At 34.3% G+C, this 21561-nt stretch overlaps 3 protein-coding genes across 4 annotated transcripts; 2 read left to right on the top strand and 1 right to left on the bottom strand.

Annotated features, from left to right (window-relative positions):
• Positions 1-2378: 2378 nt before the first annotated feature.
• LOC129313482 (transcription factor E2FB-like) lies at positions 2379-7372 on the top strand. Of its 2 annotated transcripts, none has more exons than XM_054956636.1 (14): positions 2379-2855; positions 3773-3962; positions 4095-4154; positions 4254-4339; positions 4417-4505; positions 4600-4654; positions 5060-5112; positions 5255-5305; positions 5401-5449; positions 5576-5641; positions 5728-5804; positions 6064-6283; positions 6573-6639; positions 6771-7372. In XM_054956636.1, the coding sequence occupies exons 1-14, from the start codon at positions 2685-2687 to the stop codon at positions 6899-6901; spliced, it is 1365 nt and encodes a 454-aa protein (XP_054812611.1). In that variant the 5' UTR covers positions 2379-2684; the 3' UTR covers positions 6902-7372. The 2 variants fall into 2 exon arrangements, with proteins under 2 accessions (XP_054812611.1, XP_054812612.1); XM_054956637.1 differs by having other exon boundaries at positions 2717-2855; positions 3826-3962.
• Positions 7373-7528: 156 nt separating this feature from the next.
• Positions 7529-9109, bottom strand: LOC129313483 (uncharacterized). The gene is made up of 3 exons (XM_054956638.1): positions 8716-9109; positions 7929-8120; positions 7529-7839 (listed from the first exon to the last, which is right to left on the bottom strand). The coding sequence occupies exons 1-3, from the start codon at positions 8935-8937 to the stop codon at positions 7681-7683; spliced, it is 573 nt and encodes a 190-aa protein (XP_054812613.1). The 5' UTR covers positions 8938-9109; the 3' UTR covers positions 7529-7680.
• Positions 9110-12383: 3274 nt separating this feature from the next.
• On the top strand, positions 12384-13379 carry LOC129314681 (transcription repressor OFP8-like). The gene has a single exon (XM_054958187.1). It carries the CDS (start codon positions 12537-12539, stop codon positions 13149-13151), a length of 615 nt encoding a protein of 204 aa, XP_054814162.1. The 5' UTR covers positions 12384-12536; the 3' UTR covers positions 13152-13379.
• Positions 13380-21561: the final 8182 nt, after the last annotated feature.

Genomic DNA, 21561 nt, shown 5'->3' with positions numbered 1-21561 from the left:
ACTTTGTTTTACCAGCTTCCACCTTACCTTAGTGCATGGACCGGTATTTCTCGTGATTTTTTCACCAAAAAAAAAAACTGTGTTATAATTTAATAACAAAGGACTAAATAATAAGAGTCTCTATAGAATAGAAGGACTTTCTTTTTCTCTGTAAGACTATAATAATGTGTGCTTAGCGCTTTGCTTTATCCGTGATAGTTCGAAGCAAAGAAACAGATAAGGAAATGTCGTGTTTACTCATGCAACATAAACTTCTAATTTAACATCCACTTTACCATAACAATAACGAGAGCACGCTCACAGAAACACGAGGGTCAGTTATTTTACTTTATTGATCATCCGCAGTTTCCTTGTATTCCCCCCTCCCCGCCTTCTCTCTGCACACACACACATAATCATTTTTGTTTTTGGGTGATAGGAAAAGTCTCTCAGACTTCTTCTGTTTGTCAACATTGCAAAATCCGCAGTATCTAGTTGACAAAACCAACTTTAAAGTGGACCAAAGGAAGGGAAGCAAAAAAAAAAAAAAAATTGGTGCACACACATGCACACACGGTGGATGCAGATCCAGTATTGATTGGGCAGCCCCAAGAGATTGATTAGACTTGATGTGAGTTCAAATTTCAATTTTGGGTTGCATGTTTACACATGAGCAACGATGAAATAACAATTTTATATTCTTCAATAATTAAAGTGAAAAGTTGAATTGAAAACCAATCTATACAGACGCTTTCTTATCGAGGATAATGTTGGGCCTATGCTAAACTGAAAGCCCAGTAGTCTGGAGGGAATCTCATCTTGACACTTTTGATGCCTGTTAATTAATCCTGTGATAGGAAAAATGTATATACTTAAGATATTTATTTTTAATTAAATTAATATATGTAAATGTCTTATATATTATTTATTGTATAATAAATTTCTATTATTAATACCATCAACTCACGTGTTTTAATTTGATTAGATAAAGGTACAAAAATATACCTAAATTTTACCTTGTTATGATTAAGGGACACATAAATATAACGCAACTAATCTAGCTAGCGAGCCAGTGATATTCATGTACCATGTTCTATGGACCATTCTTGTAGTTATACATCTTAAAACAACCACGTGTCCGATGGTTTCGTACAAAATCTTTATAACATAAGGCACATATCGGCACTCAGAATTTAAAAAAAGAAAAGAAAAAGAAAATGAACAGAGAGCTTCAACACAAGCAACTCTCGTGACGTGCGCGTGGAATTGGATGCTTATACACACACTTTGTAAAGTTTGACTGATTCGTGATTGATCCTCGTTCCTGGGCCGAAGTAGACACTAGTTCAGCCATTTATCGGCTGAACATATGGGCTTAGTTTAGTTTTATGTACTAGGGTCAATTGTTTTGCGTGTGTTGGTGTGAGAGTGAAGATCCCAGTAACGTGAGCCAAGTAGACTTGCCTGTAGCTAACTTGTGCTGCCTGTGTATATCTTCAAGGGACTGTCCCGAGTGCTTTGTCATCGTCTCGCACCTCCCCACTTCAACCATTTATTTAAAGAAAACTAGTTTTGCTTTATTCGCTCCTTACGGCAAGCAACATTACCCATGTTTCAAAAACAAGCTACTTTATTTGTTATACGACTTCCACCCAGCTTCTTGTTTTCACGTGTGTAAATGAAACCTGGTAAAATTCTATGGGACACAGAAGAGGAACACGATCAGGCCCATGTGATTTAACGGTGGCTAGCCCGGCCCATGAGTGGTCCAGCTGCACGTCTTCGGCACCACGTCAAAATCCCGAACCGATGTTTATAAGCCTGCGTCAATATTCATTACTTAATTACATGCCTTTGAGTAAGTGTCAGATCATGAAATACTATTGGTACATCATATGGATGTTTGTTGCCCACTTCAAAAGGATGTCTTCCTTCGACTCTTGAATGCATGCAAATAGAAGAAATGGATGGTGTCCAATAAGTAGCATCCCACCTTATTCCAATGATTTTAGTCATTATTTTATTACTTAATACACGCACGAACGAGTCTGGTGACGAATTAATAAGGTGGCAAAAAAAAAAAATCATGGTCCATAACGAGCTTATGATTTCGTTTTTAAACTAATGAAAGAGGGAAGAAGGAAAAAACCCACACAAAAACTGGGATGGTTTGTAATGGTTGCGACTCAAAATTTGATGAAAGAGGAAAGAAGGGCTCATTGTCTAATCTTTCAGAAGGCATGGCTGGAAGAAGTCTTAGGCCACGTGGGATTGGCGCCGAACCCAAACGGTTGTGGCAGCTGCTGAGAACGTTATTATTATAAAATGAATAAAGTAATAGAATAAAATTTGCGATTTTTTTAAGAATTTTATTTTTATTCAGAAGTGAATCCTTCCCTCCATATCCATATCCGAACCAAATTCCCTCCTCCCTCCCTCTCTTTGTTCCGTGCTTTCGTTCTGTGCTTCCCTTCCCTCGTTTTCTTCCCTCTTTCTCTCTCCCGCTTTTTTATTTTCCTACTTCCCAAACGCCCAGATCTCTCATCCTCTGCCCTTTGCCTTCCAATTTCGCTGCACCTTACTCCCAATCACCCTCTGACGTACAATTCATACCCAAAAGCCCTCTCGATCCACTATCTCCACTCCCCGCGAAAACCCTCTCTACCCAACTTGATCTTTGCTCACTGTTCGTTTCTGCCTGCTGGATGTCTTCCTCCTCCCATCCCCCCGACCAGATCATTCACTCCATGAAACGACAACTCCCATTCTCCTCCATGAAGCCGTCCTTTGTTGCTCCGGCAGATTATCATCGCTTCGCGCCCGACCATCGCCGACCTGCTCACCAAGAAGTTGAAACCATCGTCGTTAAGTCCCCTGTGAGTTTCCTATTTCTCTTTTTTCTATATTGCTCTTCGCTTCCCGTTTTTAGTTTCCTCTCCCGTTTGTTTGCTTTCTTGTAGAGATCTGCTCGATCACGACTTCAATCAGTTGTCGAGTTTGAAATTTATTGAAATTTGACCCAAGATTAGTTCCTGAGGTAACACAGGACTGCAGTATAGCTTTGTTTCGCTAAGGGATTAAAAACCCTTCGTAGTATTTCTCGGTTCTTTATTTTTGGGCATTAAATATTTGCATTTGATTTAGACGTCTTTTCAAATGAAGTAATTAGAATTTTCGGGCTACTCCGCCTTGTCCGTGTTTGAGTGGTAGCGCCCTGAAATTTTGGGCATACTTACATGTTTGAATTGTTTGTGGTTAGCGGGAGCATAAGCCTGTCTAATAAGCATCTGGAGCGATCGATAGTGTTTGCCGGTTATTTCATTAAGCCTCCATTGTAAGAAGTTCCTTGTCTTGTACTCGAGAAATGAATTTTTCAGCATTATCCTGGTTACTTAATCAGCAGCTGAGATCATAACGTGGTTTCATTATACAGGTCATTTCCACATAGAATAGGGTTAGTTACCGGGAAACAATTCAGTATATAATATGTCTTACTCTTGAAGATTTTTCATATCTAAGTAGCCTTTAGTTCATTTTACCCAGCACGATATATACCTTTAATTCCGTCACATGCATGTATCCTGGGAATTAGACCATGACAGTGGAATCCATCCATGTGTTCTCGCTCAACACAGTCTGAAAGCTGATTAGCCTAGCATTGACTTCAATTCGATGCAATTCTTCACAGTTCTCAACTCCCCCGTACATCATTTTAGTTCTTTATGTTTCCCTTTTCTAATACAACTCTAACTAATTTAATTCCTGGAATATATAATGTTAATTACTGTATCAGCAATTGAAGCGAAAGATTACCACAGCCAATTCTGAAGCTGATTCCGTTGATAGGATGAACCCAGGATCTAATGAAGCAGCTAATAGCCCCTTTCAGACTCCAATGTCAGGAAAAATGGGGAAGGCAGGCAAAGCTTCAAAGCTTACAAAATGCAGCAAAGCTGGACCTCAAACCTCAGGTTCTAATATTGGTGAGTATAATCCTTAGAACTGTATGATGTGGGAGAGGCAGGGCTAACAAACATCAAGTGACAAGTGACATACTCCTTTTCTTTGCCTGCAAACAGTTTAGATGTATCTGATGACATTTTATAAATTTGCAGGTTCTCCCTCTGGAAACAATCTTACTCCTGCTGGTCCATGTCGTTATGACAGCTCTTTAGGTAGCATAGCGTTTCCCTTGCCATTATTAATCACTGTCAATTACCATCAGAGTTCTTATCATAACACACGTCATTCTCATGCCGTTTTTATAATCACAGGTCTGTTGACAAAAAAGTTTATCAACTTGATCAAGCAAGCTGAGGACGGTATCCTTGATTTGAATAAAGCTGCTGATACATTAGAGGTAACTACTTTTCTGCCTGGTCCAAAGGTTCCATGTTGTAAATTAATTGATCGAAGTTTTTCTTTGGGTATCTACAGGTGCAAAAGCGGAGAATATATGACATAACAAACGTTCTTGAAGGGATTGGTCTTATAGAAAAGAAGCTCAAAAACAGAATTCAATGGAAGTAGGGCTGCTTTTCATACTTTAAACAAAGTTTGACATAGGACACTTAAGCTTTGAAACTGTTACGCATTCTCAAAAGTTTAACGAATGTTCAGGGGATTGGATGTGTCAAGGCCAGGGGAAGCTGATGATAGTTTTTCTAGTTTGCAGGTAAGGAATGACATAATGTGCTACTTGAAATCCCCATTGATAATCTTAGAGATGCTTAAATATGTTTTCCTTTTTTCTTTCTTTCTATGAGTTTCTTGTCTTTCTTTTATGATCAGCATTCAATATGTAGCAAGTCTTTCCCAATTCCAGTATCACCTCAGCTCAGTCATATAATGCCTTCAATCTAATGTTGTAAATGTGACAAACTGGGAAAGCAGACATTTTTATCTTGTTCTAGTGGAACTTGATAAATATTTCAATCTTTTCAATTAAATACGGGAACTGCTTGAAAGCATATATAATGTCACTTATGGAAAATTTAAAAGATGGCATTAATTCCTGTGAACTTCTAAAATCTTAGTGTTGTTTGATTTTTATTTTTTTTTTGTTATTACTCTTGTGTAGACAGAAGTTGAAAACCTTACTATGGAGGAGCGCCAGTTAGATGAACAGATAAGGTTTTTGATGCCATGCCTTTTCTTTTCTTTTTATTTATTTATTGATATAGTGATTCCATGCCTTTGCTGATAGCCTGATACTGCTTTATTGTGTCGTTTGGTTGCCATCTGTTTAACAAGCTTGAGTTTCTGAATACTGTAGGGAGATGCAAGAAAGGCTGAGGACACTTAGTGAAGATGAAAACAATCAGAAGTAAGTTTTAACCTTTACCCTGAGTTGGGTCATTTCCACCAAAATTTTAGGTTTATATTATTTGACACATTTCTTAATGGTTTCCCACCATATAGGTGGCTTTTTGTCACGGAAGACGATATAAAGGATTTGCCCTGCTTCCTGGTCAGTTTGTCATCTTTTCTTGTCAAAGACAATGTTCTTGTATGATGATGATGCTGTGTTTTTTATGCATGGCTTCATAATTTTGTTTTGGCGGCTAACTTAAAGACATATAATTTATTTTGACAGAATGAAACCTTGATAGCTATTAAAGCTCCACATGGCACCACTCTCGAGGTCCCTGATCCTGATGAGGTGAATTTCAGAGCGTACAAAACTTGTGTTGAAGTAATTAATTTCACGTGCATCTTTCTCATTGAAGCTTCTCCATGTTCTTTTAGGCTGTTGATTATCCCCAAAGGAGATACAGGATAATACTCAGAAGCACAATGGGCCCGATAGATGTTTACCTTGTTAGGTATTTTGGTGATTAATAATCATTTAACTCAGCAATATTTATTATGATGACAAATGCCAGTAGAACAATGAGAGTCCTAATTCATTGCAGTACATAAGCAATGTATAAATAAGTGGTCTCCTCGACGAACAGTTATCCAGTGGCGCTACAACTACATCCGTTAAAATTTTTAATGCTAAATTTCATGTTTAATAACAAAAGTATTGGAGAATTGCAATATTAAAGTCGCTGATCTTCTCTTCTTTTCATGCCATTCCAGTCAATTTGAAGAAAAATTTGAGGAGATCAATGGAGTTGATGCGCCACCCAATCTTCCATCCAGTCCAGAGTTTAACAGGCATCAAGCAACAGAGATCCCTGAGGAAAGAAGTAAGGACAAAGAAATACAGGAACAAAATGATGCTAGAGCCAGTTCAGATTTGAGTGCCTCACAGGACTTCGTTAGTGGGATCATGAAGATTGTTCCGTCAGATGTTGATGTAAGTATGACCAGAGTTTGTGAACTTTATTTTTTTTCGAGTCCTATGATTGCGAAGAACAATTCTTGGGGATTACATAAATTGACATTTTGGGGATAATGTGTTCTTTATTTTCTTTGTTTGGCATAATGGAAAATTATCTTATTACAAGCGCTACAAGCTGTCGGTGCCTGATCTTATAATATTCGAAACTCGAATCACTTGTGGCATGAAGATCTTCGTACTACTTCGTCTTAAAAAGTGTGATCCAAATTCTTAGGTCTCATTTAAGACATTTTTTTCCCCGCAGATTGATGCTGATTACTGGCTTCTGTCAAATGCTGATGTTAGCATAACAGACATGTGGAGAACAGAGTGTATCCTCTTTTTGGACCAGTCTTCAGTAACCTCTATATGCTAGAAGGGAGAGGTTTAGCGTTTTTTTTTCTTCAAAAAATTGAAAGATTCTTATCTTGAATGTTTGGAAATTTCCTTGATACATAAACAGCTGGAATTGAATGGAACGAACTGGACGCGCTTAATGAAGATTATTGCATACCTCAAGAGAGCATAGCACGGCCCGAAACTCCTCCAAACACAAGTCAAGTGCCTTCTACAGCTAACCCTAAAGGAGGCTGAAGCCTCATGAGCATATTTTATGGATCTAATCAAAGTCAAGAGCTCTTTCATAGAATCTATGACATCCAGTCACCCCCCCGTGTCCTCTTCACCACACTCCTATAGGCTGTATTGAAGATTCGATAAAGATGTTAATGTTCTCGGTGAAGAAGCTTGTTTAAGGAACTGAGTGCACCACTCCGGACAGCTGATTCATTGTACAGCTAATTTACAGAATTCAAGTGATCTCGTGTTTCAAGAAAAACATGTAGCAGCTCTACTGAATCCATCCTTGTATATTTCTCTAATTCTTGGCTTTAGAGCAATTAGCTCGTTGTGTCCTTAAGATGTTTGCCAATCAATAAAGTTGCACTTCACGGAAATAGTTTGCGACAAGTATATTCTCATGCGATGCAATGTTGTAAAGAAACCCAGCAATTGTTCATGAAATGGGACCTTTCAAATGGAATTTTCGTTCCCTATTGTTATTAATGTTAATTTTCCTTGTTTTTATTACTCGCCCTCTCTCAATCTTGCAAAGCGAATCACCCACTGGATCAAGAATCCTGAAGAGCCATGCCAATCAATTACTTGTGCTTTCCACCGTAACATATAAATGACGCAATGTTGGAACATGCAGCTGGTGGATTTAGAGTATGAGAGATTATTTTCATTTGCATCAGGTATGGTACGTACCTTGTTTACGCGTGTAAAAACAAATGTTGAAATGAGAACATAAACAAAAGAAAAAACATATAATAGAAACAAAACAAGGTTGGAGCTCAAAGCTCTCGTACAAACTACTTATCTTTGTCCACTTTCTTGCCAATCCAACCCGCAACAATAGGTGTGAGAGCCACTGTTGGAGGAAACCTGATTGGGGATGCAGCCTTGTGCGCAGCATATGCCAAGGCAAAGGTTCCAACTCTCTCCCCCGTCTCATCAGTTGAGATTCCCACCTAAGAAAAAGACAGCTACATTATTAAATCTGTAGAAACGCAACCTTACCTTGTTTAGATTGCAATCCACGTTAGGGTCAACGTTGTACCTTCTGTAACAGCGCCTGGACGTCAATGCCTGCACTGATTAGCGCGTAGCATAGAGTGAATGAGATCAAAGACAGTGTGATTGAGGTGGCCAGATAAGCTCCTCCGTATTTTGCCAGCAATTCCTTGGCTTCATCGCCCTTTGATTTCTTCCTTTCAGGACCATCATTTCCTTCATCTTTTGAGCTGAAAATCTGCACAAGTGACCGCAATGTTTTATTTTTAAGAAAAAGATTACCCAGCATGACTTCAAACTTCAAAGTATAGCCCGAAATTACACCCCGACCTGATCAATTTTTTTTTTTTTTTGTTTGGTGGCCACCTTGAGGGCAAACACAAACCACAAGTTAAGGACAGGGTCTGTTAACTAGTGACTTGAAAAATCAGCCACTGGATTAGCGTGTAACGCAGAATAGGATTTCTAAATTTATTAATTCTGCATATAAACTGGGATAACGCTGCATCAAGGAAGCAATGTGAACTCAATTGAACAAGCAAGCAAAACTAGTTATTTTCTACTTCCTGATGTTTCCTTAATTCCCTCGGCAACTAAACCCTATCTTACTCTGAGGTGTTCTCACAACGAATACGCTTCCAAGTTCTAACTTGCTCTAAGCTCACAGCAAATAACGTTCACTCTTACCGAAAGATGAAAACTTTGGAAAACCTTGTTTATAATCGAAGGGAAAGGGGAAACAATTGCATATTAACAGGAAATAATCGCAAAATCATGGACCCGCAAACTCCAAATCGAAGTTAAAATAGCTGAAGCACAGAAGAAATGAGAACCTTCCATAGGCCAGCTTCAAGGCCATACTTCTTGGCAATCTCCTCAGCTGAAGAAGAGGGCTGAGATGGGGTTTTGACTTCATCTGTTTTCTCTTTAACAGCTCTCACTCTGAAGCTCTTTACATGGCACTTACGTGACGAAGCGTAATTGCGAAATCCGTTGGTCCCTTTGCTCAGAAAGAAAGCAGAGGAAGAGGATGGGATAAGCAGAGTGGTCGCCATTGTTGGGCCAATCAAGAAATCTTCTTCCCGTTCAGAACATAGAGAGAGCGTACTCAATGATCAGAACCGGAAATCAAGATACCCAGAATAATTCGTTTGAGCTAAACTCGTTAGAGCCAAGTAAGAGAGAGATAGAAAGAGCGATAAAAAAGGATAAATTGTAATTTGCAATCACATGGCAAAAATATCATCAAATAATAATAAATTAATAGTGCATCCGAATCCCACCCAGGCCAAATTCTGTGGGCTCTTAGCCTCTTCCACCCAAGTTTATATGATCTGGGTAGGGACGTGTAGCAATTCCTCCACTACAACTGCTTTCCAAAATAATTTATTTCCATTGTTTGCAAAGCTGATCAAGTATTCAAAGATAATTTATTTTCATCAAACAGTTAAGTATGTTGTAATTTATATATGAGATTGATTAAACAATTTTAATATCATGGTTAATATATGTTTTTTGATTTAATTTGTCTCCGACATCATTTTAAAATTGAACTTTAATTTCTAGAGTCGCATATTTTTCTCATGTTGAACAATTTCTTAAGATTCATTCAATAATCATTATCACGTTATATTGAACTTCAACGAAAAACGTTAATATCATAAGTGATTATGGAAGTGATAAACTGATAACAATGAATTAAAGAAAAACATTAAAAAATTGCTGATCCATCTAGAAAAGTGTACGCCATGCATTTTGATGATGTTGCTAGAATAAAAATTAATTAAGACTTGTCTTTGTTTTTGTCTGTTTAGATTCTGCTTTTAGCTTCCCTTGTTATGAAAAAAAGAAAAGAACACAATTAATTAATGTGAGAAATAAAATCCCATTTCATGATAGTGTATTAGATCAACGAGAAGGATACATTGCTTATGTTATATCCAATTAATCAATCGATCAAATTAATGTTTGCAGCAAAAATGCACTGAGATATAATATGTCAATACAATTAATACAAAACTAATTAATTAGCAGCCTTTGTGTAAGAAATAACATGAGATTGCAATAAATATGGTTAAGGAAGAATAGGGTAAATGAGTGAATTGGCTCCAAAAATATTTGTCCAAAAATGTTTGTGACCCTAAATTTATTTTTTGTATAATGTTCTCCTTTAATTTTTAAAAACGATGCAATCTAATCCTTGTCATTAATCTGACAAAAAATGATATCAAAAATTATAAAAAAGACTAAAAAATTATAAAAATGATCAAGAAATTCTTCTCAATCATTTTCTGTAATTTTTAAAATTTTTCCTATCATTTTCTAATCAACTAAATGTCAAAGTTAACTCTTTCTGACAAAAAGAGTTAGATTGTATCATTTTTAAAAGTTGGGGGAATATTGAACATAAAAATAGTTTAGAATCTCATAAGTTTCTCAACCCATAATTTAGAAGCTAATTTACTCATTTACCCTTAATAACATAATCATGATATACCAAGGGGCGCTTGTAGTTCAACTGGTCAAGACAGCCACATCAATTTACTCTGGGGTTTAGAATTTAGGTCTTAAGATATGCAATTTATGAAATAAAAAACTCTAGAAAAAATAATAATTAGAGACCCCATAATAACATTAATAATAATTATTAAAATTTTAATAACAAACTATGATCTTTACTTGCAATAAATTATCTATCATTGGTTAACTTGAGATTCACAATGACTTTTATAAATTTTTAACTAACTTTTCAAAAGTTCTCAAATTTCTGTTATTGATTTTGCCATGCGATAGCAAAAAATTACAATTGATTGGCATATGATTCACAACTAATTTGTAAATATTCTTAATTAATGTTACAAATAATTTTAAATGTATTTTATAGATTTTCCTAGCTATTTATTTATATATTGTCTGCAAATAAAACCACAAGTGATTAATTTAAAATTTGTAAATTTTTAAATAATATTACAAATAATTTTAAATACACTTCCTTCATTTTCCAAGTAAATTATTTATATATTGATAACAAAAAATTAAAATTTGTAATTGACCGCTCTCATTTTCTCAACTGACATTATAAATAATTTTAAATATATTTTTTTAATTTTTAATTAATTATTTATATTTTTTAATTATAACTTATAAGCAAGAACTATGATCTAGTATTAAAATTTTAAGAATTCAGAGTCTAATATTATTAATGTATTTATGGGTTCTTAAATTGTCATTTTCTCAAATGTCAAAAGAATCTCTGAAGCACCCGTGAGTCCTTTATTGGTAACAACAATCTCATGTGGCTGGGTTTGGATTAGTTTGAAATAAAAATATAATAAGAATTTTTGAAAACTTAACAGCATGTTTCCATACATACATACATCCATATTTGCGTGCGTGTACGTGAATAATAGCATGTTCAGTAGCGATCTTAACATATCCGATATATTATGATTGTATTTGAAACACGCCGATCGAACAAGTCATACACAGCTGAAAATTACATCCAATTGACATGGAATCATTTGTCTCATTTGTACACAAGGAATTTGAAAATTTTTAAAGCAAAAGAAAAGACAAGACAAATGAAAATGTGTGAAGAGTAATAGCAACGGCACAAAGACAAAGGACTACTTGAACCTCGTTGTTTCCACAACAGGAACAGCATCATTGATCCTTCAAAGAGGAATACACGGTGAAACCTCGAATTTCACCTTTTTGTTTTTAAACAAAAACTTCAATTAACCCAAAACTCTTACACTTTCGTGATTAAATTAAAATAAATACTAAAAGCATTGCTCCCGAAAGCCTTGGCTGGAGGTGGAGCTCAGGTGATCTTATAGGAATAATCATACTTTCACTCTAGTATTTGGAGTTGGCTTCTCGAGAGTTGTATATTATGTATATAATTAATTAAATGTAATCATTATATGTGTTGCACAGATCTGAATAATAAAATAAAATAATACGAGTAATAACAGTTCATATGTACAAGTGAGTAGTAGTGTGTGATTCAATTAAAACTATTTTGGTGAATTCTGAGGAAGGAAATGAACATGCGTGAGATCAATAAGAGGGGCGGATGCAGAGATAAATGAATGTTGTGTGTTGGCTTGGAAGGCATTTCGGCACGTACGGGCTACGTTTTAAGTTTAGTTTCTAACTTTGCACAAACTCACAAGTTAGCTTTGAATTAAATAACGTAAGGATCAACTCGTGCTGCGCGGTGAAATTCTTAAAATATATATTCAAGCAAGGACCACACATCTTAATTAATTAACTTTAAAGATCTGCTACTGTACTGTACTTGAGTTGCATCAGTGACATCACAGAATGTAAATACTAATAAATTACAATCTGAAAGAAGAATGCGATGATGAGAGTGAGAGAGTGTTGAGGAAGCTGCGTCCCATTATGAATTCCTCTGTTCTCCTAAATACGTCAACTGATCCAAACTCCGAACATTGCCATTTGCAAAATGCCTTCATAAATCCCCCAACCTCCTCTCCCACCAAACATCTCTGAAAGTGACTCTCATTCACTCCCACCAACACCCCCCTCCTTCATCTCTCTCTCTCTCTCTTTGATTTCTCTCTGCTTCACTCTGCTCAACGTTACTCTCCTCTCTCCCCCCTTCTCTCTCTCATTCTAATTCCTCATGTCTTCCACCAAGAGAACTCTTCTCAGAATCCTCCTCGCTGCAAATGGAAGCTGTGGCTGCGCCAGGCCCAAGCCCACCGACGTCTTCGAGCCGGAGCCCAAGCCCAATCATCGCGGCCCAAACCCAATCGGCAGCCTGACGTCCTCTACTACCACGTCCGGCGACCCCAATGGCGCGCATTCCGTAGACGAAGATGACGGAGACTTCACCTCCACCAACGCGTCGGAAGCGGAGACGGAGACTCAGAGGAGCTGGAAGAATGCGAGCAACATGTTGCCGAAGCAGAGTCCGTTAGTGGACAGCGTGGCGGTGGAGAAGGAGTCGGAGGATCCGTACAAGGATTTCAGGCACTCGATGCTGCAGATGATATTCGAGAAGGAGATGTACTCGGAGTCTGATCTGGAGGAGCTTCTGGAAGCATTCCTGGAGCTGAACTCGCCGAGACAGCACGAGGTGATCGTGAAGGCCTTCACGGAAATCTGCCAGGACGCGTTTCCTGATAATAATAATAATAATAATAAGACGACGACGACGAGGAGGAGCAAGGGCAAGGAGATTAGTTTTTACGGTCACGTGAGGAAGCTGCCCTTGGCACGTGCGCTGGCCATGTGAAGGCATTCAATTCCGGCGTGGCGTGAACCTGCATGCACACGTCACTGCCTCTCTGTAACATTCATGTACGTGGGGTTCCCTCATCAACCTTTGATGCTTAGAGCAATGACCCGAGTTTTGTGATTGTGAATCTGTATTAATCACACCTCTATGCTCAAGGTAATTCTATGTATAAATCATTATATTTGTTTCTTTAGATGAATTTGGACTGCCTGAAACTTAGTAATATGATCAAACTTGCCTGTGTATTTCTCCATCATCAATCATCACAGAACAATGCAGCGCCTGTTTATTCAAACAACAAAGTCTAGAGTTGTTAGGTATATTTATAACGAGAGAGTTACCGATTTGATGGAGTTATAAAGATTGTGAAATTTATTATAAGTGTATATATCGAAATTACTCTCCTTAAAAAAAAAAATAGCTTTTGAATTATGGATGAAATTGAAAGTAATCGAAGGGATGAACCCTTGGGGAAAGACACACCTAAGAAACGTAGGGAGAAAAGTCAGAAATTGTTACTGGAATAATGTTGACTTTTGAAATATCTCTTGTATAACACACACACACACACACACACACACACACACACACACACACACACACACAGAGTGATGGTAATTAAATGGAAAAGAGAATCAAATGCTTATGGCGCAAGTGAGTAAAAGAAGTGGGCCTGTTGAGTTTGACACGATGAGGAATGTGGTCCAGTGAAGTAACCTTGGGATTCAATAAATTAACTAGGCTACGTTTTTGGCATATAGATTACTTATGTTTGAAATGAATGGGTGAAATAAAGCCCCTGACTTAATTATATGTAGTATATATAATTCCTTAATTACTGAGCTGTATATGTACCAACCAATTAAAGGCCCCAGGTGAATGAAATTAGTTGCAGAGTTACAGATGATGTATATTTGAAAGAAAGCCGTTGTTTAGCTGGCGGAAGGTATTGATGATGTACATTCACAATCTGAATTCCGAATTGTAACGGAACATCAAGCTAAGTTCATTAAAGCTACCAACGTCACGTTAATTGAGTTGTGAAAGATTAGGTTTAACAACATTCCTTTTTCTTTCTTTTTTCTTTCCTTTTGGCTCTCAAGCTACAAACTTAAACCAATACTCACGATCCACCCCTTACTTCAATTCATTCACAGAGCCTCACTTTCCCAGGCAGTCACGTTCTCACCTCAGCACTGATTTATATAAGGAGCCAAAACATACAAGCATACGTTTTTCTTTATAGTCTTAATTAAAAGTCTAAATATCCCAGGGAGGCAGGGAGCACCCAAACATTGATCGGGAATAGTTTCCTGCAGAAAATATTTGTTTATGAAAATATACGTTTTTTCTAATGTTTGTATGAATCTTAATTAATTTTAATCACCTACTAATTAAGATCATCTTGTATATACGAAATTTTAAAATATTTCACAAGGGAAGAGAAAAATATTGAAACAATTACGTACATTATGATGAAATAGCCTTTTTAAACCCCTTTTCTAAACTGGTTCATGCGCACAAAAAATGAAGACAGTGGGATTACTATAAGTAAATTGAAAGTTGTGATGGTATCTAAACTAGTTTCATGTGTAACCAATTTAAAAATTAATATTTAAACTGATTATATTATGTAACTGGTTTATATATATATATATATATATATATTATTTTTAAAATGTTTATTCATTTCAGAGAGACATCTATACCAGTTATTAAAAAAAAAAACTGATTTACATATGTATTCTAATTTTTTAAAAATTCCCTGAAATTGATTGATGAGTTGATAAGTATGACAAAATTCGAGAACATATCCTATTTTTCCCCGACATATAAATATTGATAGCGCAACTCCAAAAAATAATAGCCATCTGCTTGAGACAAAGATGGAAAAATATCCAACTTTTTGTAATTCAAAGTGACAACATTAAGCGCAAGATTCAGAGTAGTACATGAGAGAAGATCTCCACTTATCATCATCTACTACCTTCCAATAGTAAGCTAGGTAAGGGTTGATCAAAAGAAATAAAAAATTCTAATAAATTAAGATCACGAGTGGCTAACAAGTGGGCACAAACATTTGCCTCTTTAAACATAAAGGACAAACAAACATATACAACTACTATCCTAAATAAAAGAAACCAAGCATAATCAATTATGCCTCTAAATGGATGTGTTACTACATCCGATTGTGTAAGAAGATTCACTACTTCAGCCCAATCTATAGACACATTGATGTGTTGAAGCCCCATCTATGAGTAAAGTTCTAGACCTTGAATAATAACTATGATTTCAGTGATGACAAGGGAAAAGTTTTCCACAGTTGAAACCAATAACCCAATCAGCTGCCTCGTTATTTTTTCTTACACCACCACATCTAAAATTGTCCTCTTAATATGAATCATCTATATTAAGCCTCACAATAGCATCTTTCGGTTTGGACCAGTGACTATTATTCCCTCTTTTAGCACCATGATACATATTAGATGATTATTAATTAATTTAGCAACTTCATATCATTCAACACTCTCCAAATAGTATATAAATTTTTTCTTTCCTCCACCTTCTCAGCTATTGAAAAAAGCTTTTTTTTTTTAACACCTAGAATGTCATAAATCACAGCATATATACATACCCAAACAAGACATCCCAAGCTAAATAATTTGTCTTCTCATTTCCAACATATTGTTTCAAATTCTACAAAATCCAATCTGCTCCATCTAAGCTCTTGCAAGTATTTCACGTCTCTACTCTAACAAGACTCTTCAATTGTTACTCCACTCTCAAATGATCTCTTAGGTTATGTTTGATTGAAAGGAAAGGGAGAGAGGGAGGGAACGACCCAATTTGAAGGAGAGGTTTTTGAGGAAGGGAGAGAAAATTTTAATGCCCCCCCGGCTTTTGTCCTAATCCAAACAAAGAAAGCCCCTTCCAATCAAACAAGCCTTTAGAGAATGCATTGTGTCTTCCTTTTGATTGCACCCCAACGGACACCTAACTATTAAACTTTCTGAGTACAATCAAAATAACCTTGGAACCATAGCCTCTTTGAATTCTTATTTCTTGAAATATTTTTTTTTTGTAATGGATGAAATTAGACTGGAAGGAAGGTAATTTTTTGGAAAAATATCAATCAAGAACCAATGGAAAAAATTTATATTAGTTAAAAATTATCTGTTGTTAAAACTTAAATGGATATTTATCGATGAAAGTTAGTCTTTTATTGATAAGTATCCATTTGAGTTTTAACAATAACTTATTTTAAATTAACAACAGTTCATTTTGGCTCTTTTTCATTCGGATTGTTAACAATTAGTCTTTAATTGATATAACTTTCTTCTAGTGGTCCTTCATCACTATTTTTCCTAATTTTTTTTCATTTTATTATAAATAAAAAATAGGGAGAATCGTACTTAAAGCTCCCAGAATGAGAAAATGGCACCTAAAGTTCAATGTATTCTAAATTATTTTAACAGGCCCAAAAACCTCAAATACAAATAAATATTTTCATTAAAAAAATACAGTTATCCCCAACTCACTCGTAGATAATAAATAATGTGATTTTTTATGCAAAACACAGGACTCACATGATTTCTAATTTTATTCAAATCAAATCATATTCATATGGGCCTGTTTTGTTTTGTTTTTTAACTGTAGAGTTTTTTAAAACAAAAAGCTCGTTTAAATAAATATTTTGCATCTAAGTGATTTCCCAGGCCGTCCTAAATTTTTATTTTAAAAAATATAAAATGGAAACAAAATTAAAAAAATATATACATACTTTCTATTATTTATGCTTTTACGGGATTGACCGACGTAGCATAGACATAGGAGTTTTTAACCCCGGCTGACCTGTAAGCATTTAATGTGTATATTAAGATTTCGTGGACCGATTCAAACTCAACTTTCCAGTTATCTGTTGACATTTGCAATCTCTTCGATTTGACTGACTCCTCAAGAAAATATGCATCCTAACTCAAAGTGATTACCATGTTTGAAGGTTGAAACGTTCAAATCTCTTCGATTTGCCGAACCTTTTGTTTTTTTTCCTTAATTCTAAAATGACACCCTCTCGAATCTTGAATAACAATCACTGCTACGCAATCAATTTTTCATTTTCTTGTAATTTCAATATATGCAACTGTTCGTGTTTCATGTGTGTGTACTGTGGAGAGAGAAAGTATTTATAAATTGATTCTTTTTAGAAATTGTAATTTGGAAGCTATCGACCGGCCCCTGGTTTTCCAGCTTCATTTGAAGTGGTTTCAGATTTTCGGAATTTAGTGAAAGAAGGTTCTGTAACTTTGCAAAAGCTATAACCAATTAGATTTAAGTTTGATAATACTATAATATAATTCTATAATATTAAATATTACATAACTATGTGTAAGAAATGTCTTGGGAGGAAAAAAAAAAAAAGTTCATCTCTCGTTCATAGATAAGTTTTAAAAAAGAGCCCAGGAAAAGTATAAAAAAGTAACAACACAGCTTAGCCTTTTGTTTTCTTTTTTCGCCCAATAATTATCTCTTTTTTGTCTACCAAATAGATCACAACCTTCCAATTTCAAATACGGATAATTCATAATTCTGGATTGTGTTTATCTATAACATAACACTATGTAAAGATCTCTGTTCTTAAAAAAGAGAAGCAGCACTATGCCGGCTTTGTTTTTGTTTTTATTTTTTATTTTTTGGATTGCATTTGAAGTCAAGAGCTAAAATGCTTACAAGAAAGAGACTCGAAAAAAAATCTCTTTATCATCATCCACCACCTTCAAACAAAAAGGTGGGAATTGATTAAAAAATTGAAACACACATATTTTATCTAAAGCAAATTTAGTCAAAAAATGAGCACAATAATTGGCTTCCCTAAACATATAGTTAACCAAAATATCTCATTCTCTATACAGAAGGGATTGTGCCTGATTAATAATATCCACAAATGGGTGATATTCCTGATTGAAACTAAGAAGGAGGTTCATTGCATCTGTACAATCAATAAACACTTTGACCTTCCGTAGTTTCATATCCCAACATAGTTGAAGATCATATATAATTCCCAATAACTTAGTCATAGCAACGGGGTAATTACCAACACAAACATTAAAACCACCCACCCAATTAACATTCCAATCTCGAATTACACCACCACATTTGCCTAAACCATTTTTTATAGATCCATCTACATCTAGCCTCACATAGCCCAACTCAAGCCTTGTCCATCGATCATTTATGAAATCTATATGCTTTTCAAATGTGAACATTTGTTTAGCAAGTTGCAAGTCATGCTTCACTTTGTGAAGCGTCGTGGCTCCAAAAGGAACCATGCCGGCTTTTGGATGAGTGTTTGAGACCTTAACATATAATCTTGTTTGAAATCCAAAAGGAATTATGGAGCCAAAAAATATTATTTGGATAATTTGATAAAATTAATCACAATTTAATCAATACTTCACTATTTTGATTTTTTATCGCATGTTCAGTAGAAGTGGTAAGGAGTTACTTCTGCAATGCAAAAATGATGATGGAAATGCAGGGAATCTTAGAAAATAGAATGAGTGCTTGTAGTCTGTGGAGGTGTAATTAGAGTTTATAAGGAAAATTGAATTATGTAGTTCTATTGTCAATCAGAAGTTAGAACCATATTCTATTACTATTGCGGAGGTCAAATGGATTTTTCAAGGTCTGGAAATTTGATGGGAGCTGGGTCAGAGGCACATTGAAGCTAACATTGATTGCAGAGAAGCCTTGAATCTGATTCTCAGAGATGATGTCATTAGCCACCCTCTCACGGAGGCTGGCTATCTTTAAAGTTAGGAGTTTCATTTTTAAAAAAGTAAATGAATGTGCTGATATTATTTTAAATAAACTTTTTCATGATTTAAATTACACTTCTGAATTCAGTGACGGAAGGAGGGGGGATTAGTGAGGGTCGTGACCCTTTAAATTTTTAAATTTTTTTTATATTATATAAATATTATATATTTTTAATCCTCTAAAATTTATAAAAACTTTATATTATATGTGTTTTATTCTCAATCTTCTTTATTCTTAAATCCTTACCCCACCTCTATCTAGACTTTTGATCATCCTCTACGATGGGTAATGATGAAATGAATGCCAGTATCACTTGTTTTGTAAGCCTTTCATTTCTGTATTTTCTTAGTTTGTTATTAATATATATATATATATATATATATATATGTATGTATGTATCCGTGTATCCAGAATTGTAGGCAATCACATTTTCTACAACCTACCACTCCCTCTCGTTTCTTCAATAATAATTTCTCCACCGTTTTTTCTCCATATTTTTCATATTACTCACCTCCAAGCTCCAATCTTTCGTTCAACTAAACTTTATTTTAAGTGCAATTATGCCTACTATTGTTTGATTTTTTTTAAATTTCTTCATATATTGATTAAAGCAGGCGTGAAAAATATAATGTAATTAAATATTCCTACTCACTCATCATAATAAAGAGGAAAAATTACATTTAAGGATTTAACAAGAAACTTATTCACAAACAAAGATTAATAGAAAGTTTCACTTGAAAAAAAAGTTCATATTCTTGTTTTGCCAATAATGCATTTCGTATTAGTTCTTGTTAGCAAGTAAATTTCTTGTCAAGTCCTTAAATGTAATTTTTCCTAATAAAAATGTTAAAGGTAAAGAGAGAACAACATGGTATTACAACATTACACCCTCCATTTCTGAATATAAGAAAAAATAACAAATTTAAACAATTTAAAAAAATTGGATAAATGTAATAATTATGTCTAAAAATAAAAAATTGGACTAAAATATCCTTATACTTAATCAAATAAGCATGCATTAATATTTTGTCTCTTAAATGAAAACTATAATTTTATGAAAGGTAATTTAGATAAATTATAATAAATGCTAATTGAAATGTGTAATTTTACTTATAAAAATAATAAAATACTCCCTTTGTCTTGAGTTATAAGATAATTCTAAATAAAATTTTGCATACTAATAAAACTCATTAAATATAATTTAAAATTTTATTTTTTAAAAACAAAATTATAAACTTTTAAGAATGTCCTTTATTTAATACTTAACTTATGAAAGAATATTAATATTAACATAAAGAGAGAGAATACAATAGGAAGAATAATATGAAAATTATAATTAATAAAATTTTATTTTTATCCAAGTATTTTATATTTTGAAACGCAAAATTTTTTTGAGAAATATCTTATGTAGTAATTTAGAGTAAAATACTTTAACTACCCTTCTATTTTATTTTGATTACATAGACTCGCCATATATTTTAAAAACACATAATTTAGTCTGCTCTATTATTTTGATTACAAATTTATTTTTAAATTAAAATTTATGCTACAAGAAATTTTATTCACTAGTTTATCCCTCAGGTCCTCACACTAATAAATCCTAAATTATATCATTTTGATAGTTACATAATTTCATTGTAAAAAACATGTTTATAAATTTTAAGTTTTAAATTTAAATTATTTATATAATCTCTTAAATTTATATCATTTTATGCTACGTAATGAACAAAAATATGTTTTTAGAAATTTTAAAAAATATAAATAAATAAGTTTCAATCAATTTGATAAAAATTTAAATAATAAAACTTTGTAATATGATAAAAATCAATAAATTTTTTAATATAATAAAAATTTGAAAATGTATTTATTATAATGTTAGTTGTATAAGAAAAATATTTTTTTGGCAAATATAGATTTTTAGAGCATTTTTACATTAAAGAAAGGTATTTTGGTCAAATTAAAAGTTTAAAAATCAAATTTATCGATCAACCAATTGGATGTATGGGAATTGAATCTCAAATATATGAGGGAGATTTATATAACATATACTGTAAATTTAGAAGTTTATATGTATTTTCAAAATAAAAAGGATGTCCGTATAATTAAATTATAATAAAAGGATAGTCTATATATTTTATTCTATAATTTACCGTGGAAGGGCTATCATGTAACAATTTGAATTTCTCCTTTGTTTTTAGAATCAGGAGTATTATATTTCCCGGGTGTGTAAAATATAGGTGGAGCGTCTTAATGTCATCATCGTTTGTCAAACAATCTGGGCCGCAGTAGTAATGACCAGGATCAGTTACAGGAAAGCGGATTCATGTTGCCCAGATCAGTCCAATGGCTGCTACAATGGACGGTTTCTGATTCTCTGCAAACAATCCGACGTGTTTTACGGCAGACAATATCTTGTTGAAACTCTGCATATCACGTTAATTACCCATTTGGAATTTTCCTTCAAAGTACTAAATTGAACCAACTTGCTTGGCCGAAAACAAGTTGCCTGTTCTTTTTAGCCCAACTGACCAAATTATCTGTTCGCAATTCCTATTTTCACATAAATTTTTTTATATTTTCAACAGTAAAA

This window comes from Prosopis cineraria, unplaced genomic scaffold (genome assembly GCF_029017545.1).
Source record: "Prosopis cineraria cultivar Desert tree isolate PC_DT_omini unplaced genomic scaffold, ASM2901754v1 PC6, whole genome shotgun sequence".
NCBI classification, from domain to species: Eukaryota; Viridiplantae; Streptophyta; class Magnoliopsida; order Fabales; family Fabaceae; genus Prosopis; species Prosopis cineraria.
The sequence above is the reverse complement of the archived record's forward strand: the minus strand, read 5'-3'. Positions and strand labels throughout refer to the sequence as shown.

Bases quoted from the DNA above. Each gene is read 5' to 3' on its own strand.
- LOC129313483 (XM_054956638.1), bottom strand. From the start codon at position 8,937: ATGGCGACCACTCTGCTTATCCCATCCTCTTCCTCTGCTTTCTTTCTG. The intron at 8,121-8,715 runs GTTCTCATTTCT...TCACTTGTGCAG, and splicing joins TTGAAGCTGGCCTATGGAAG to ATTTTCAGCTCAAAAGATGA. The intron at 7,840-7,928 runs GTACAACGTTGA...TCTTTTTCTTAG, and splicing joins TCCAGGCGCTGTTACAGAAG to GTGGGAATCTCAACTGATGA.
- LOC129313482 (XM_054956636.1), top strand. From the start codon at position 2,685: ATGTCTTCCTCCTCCCATCCCCCCGACCAGATCATTCACTCCATGAAA. The intron at 4,655-5,059 runs GTAAGGAATGAC...ACTCTTGTGTAG, and splicing joins ATAGTTTTTCTAGTTTGCAG to ACAGAAGTTGAAAACCTTAC. The intron at 5,306-5,400 runs GTAAGTTTTAAC...CCCACCATATAG, and splicing joins GAAGATGAAAACAATCAGAA to GTGGCTTTTTGTCACGGAAG.
- LOC129314681 (XM_054958187.1), top strand. From the start codon at position 12,537: ATGTCTTCCACCAAGAGAACTCTTCTCAGAATCCTCCTCGCTGCAAAT.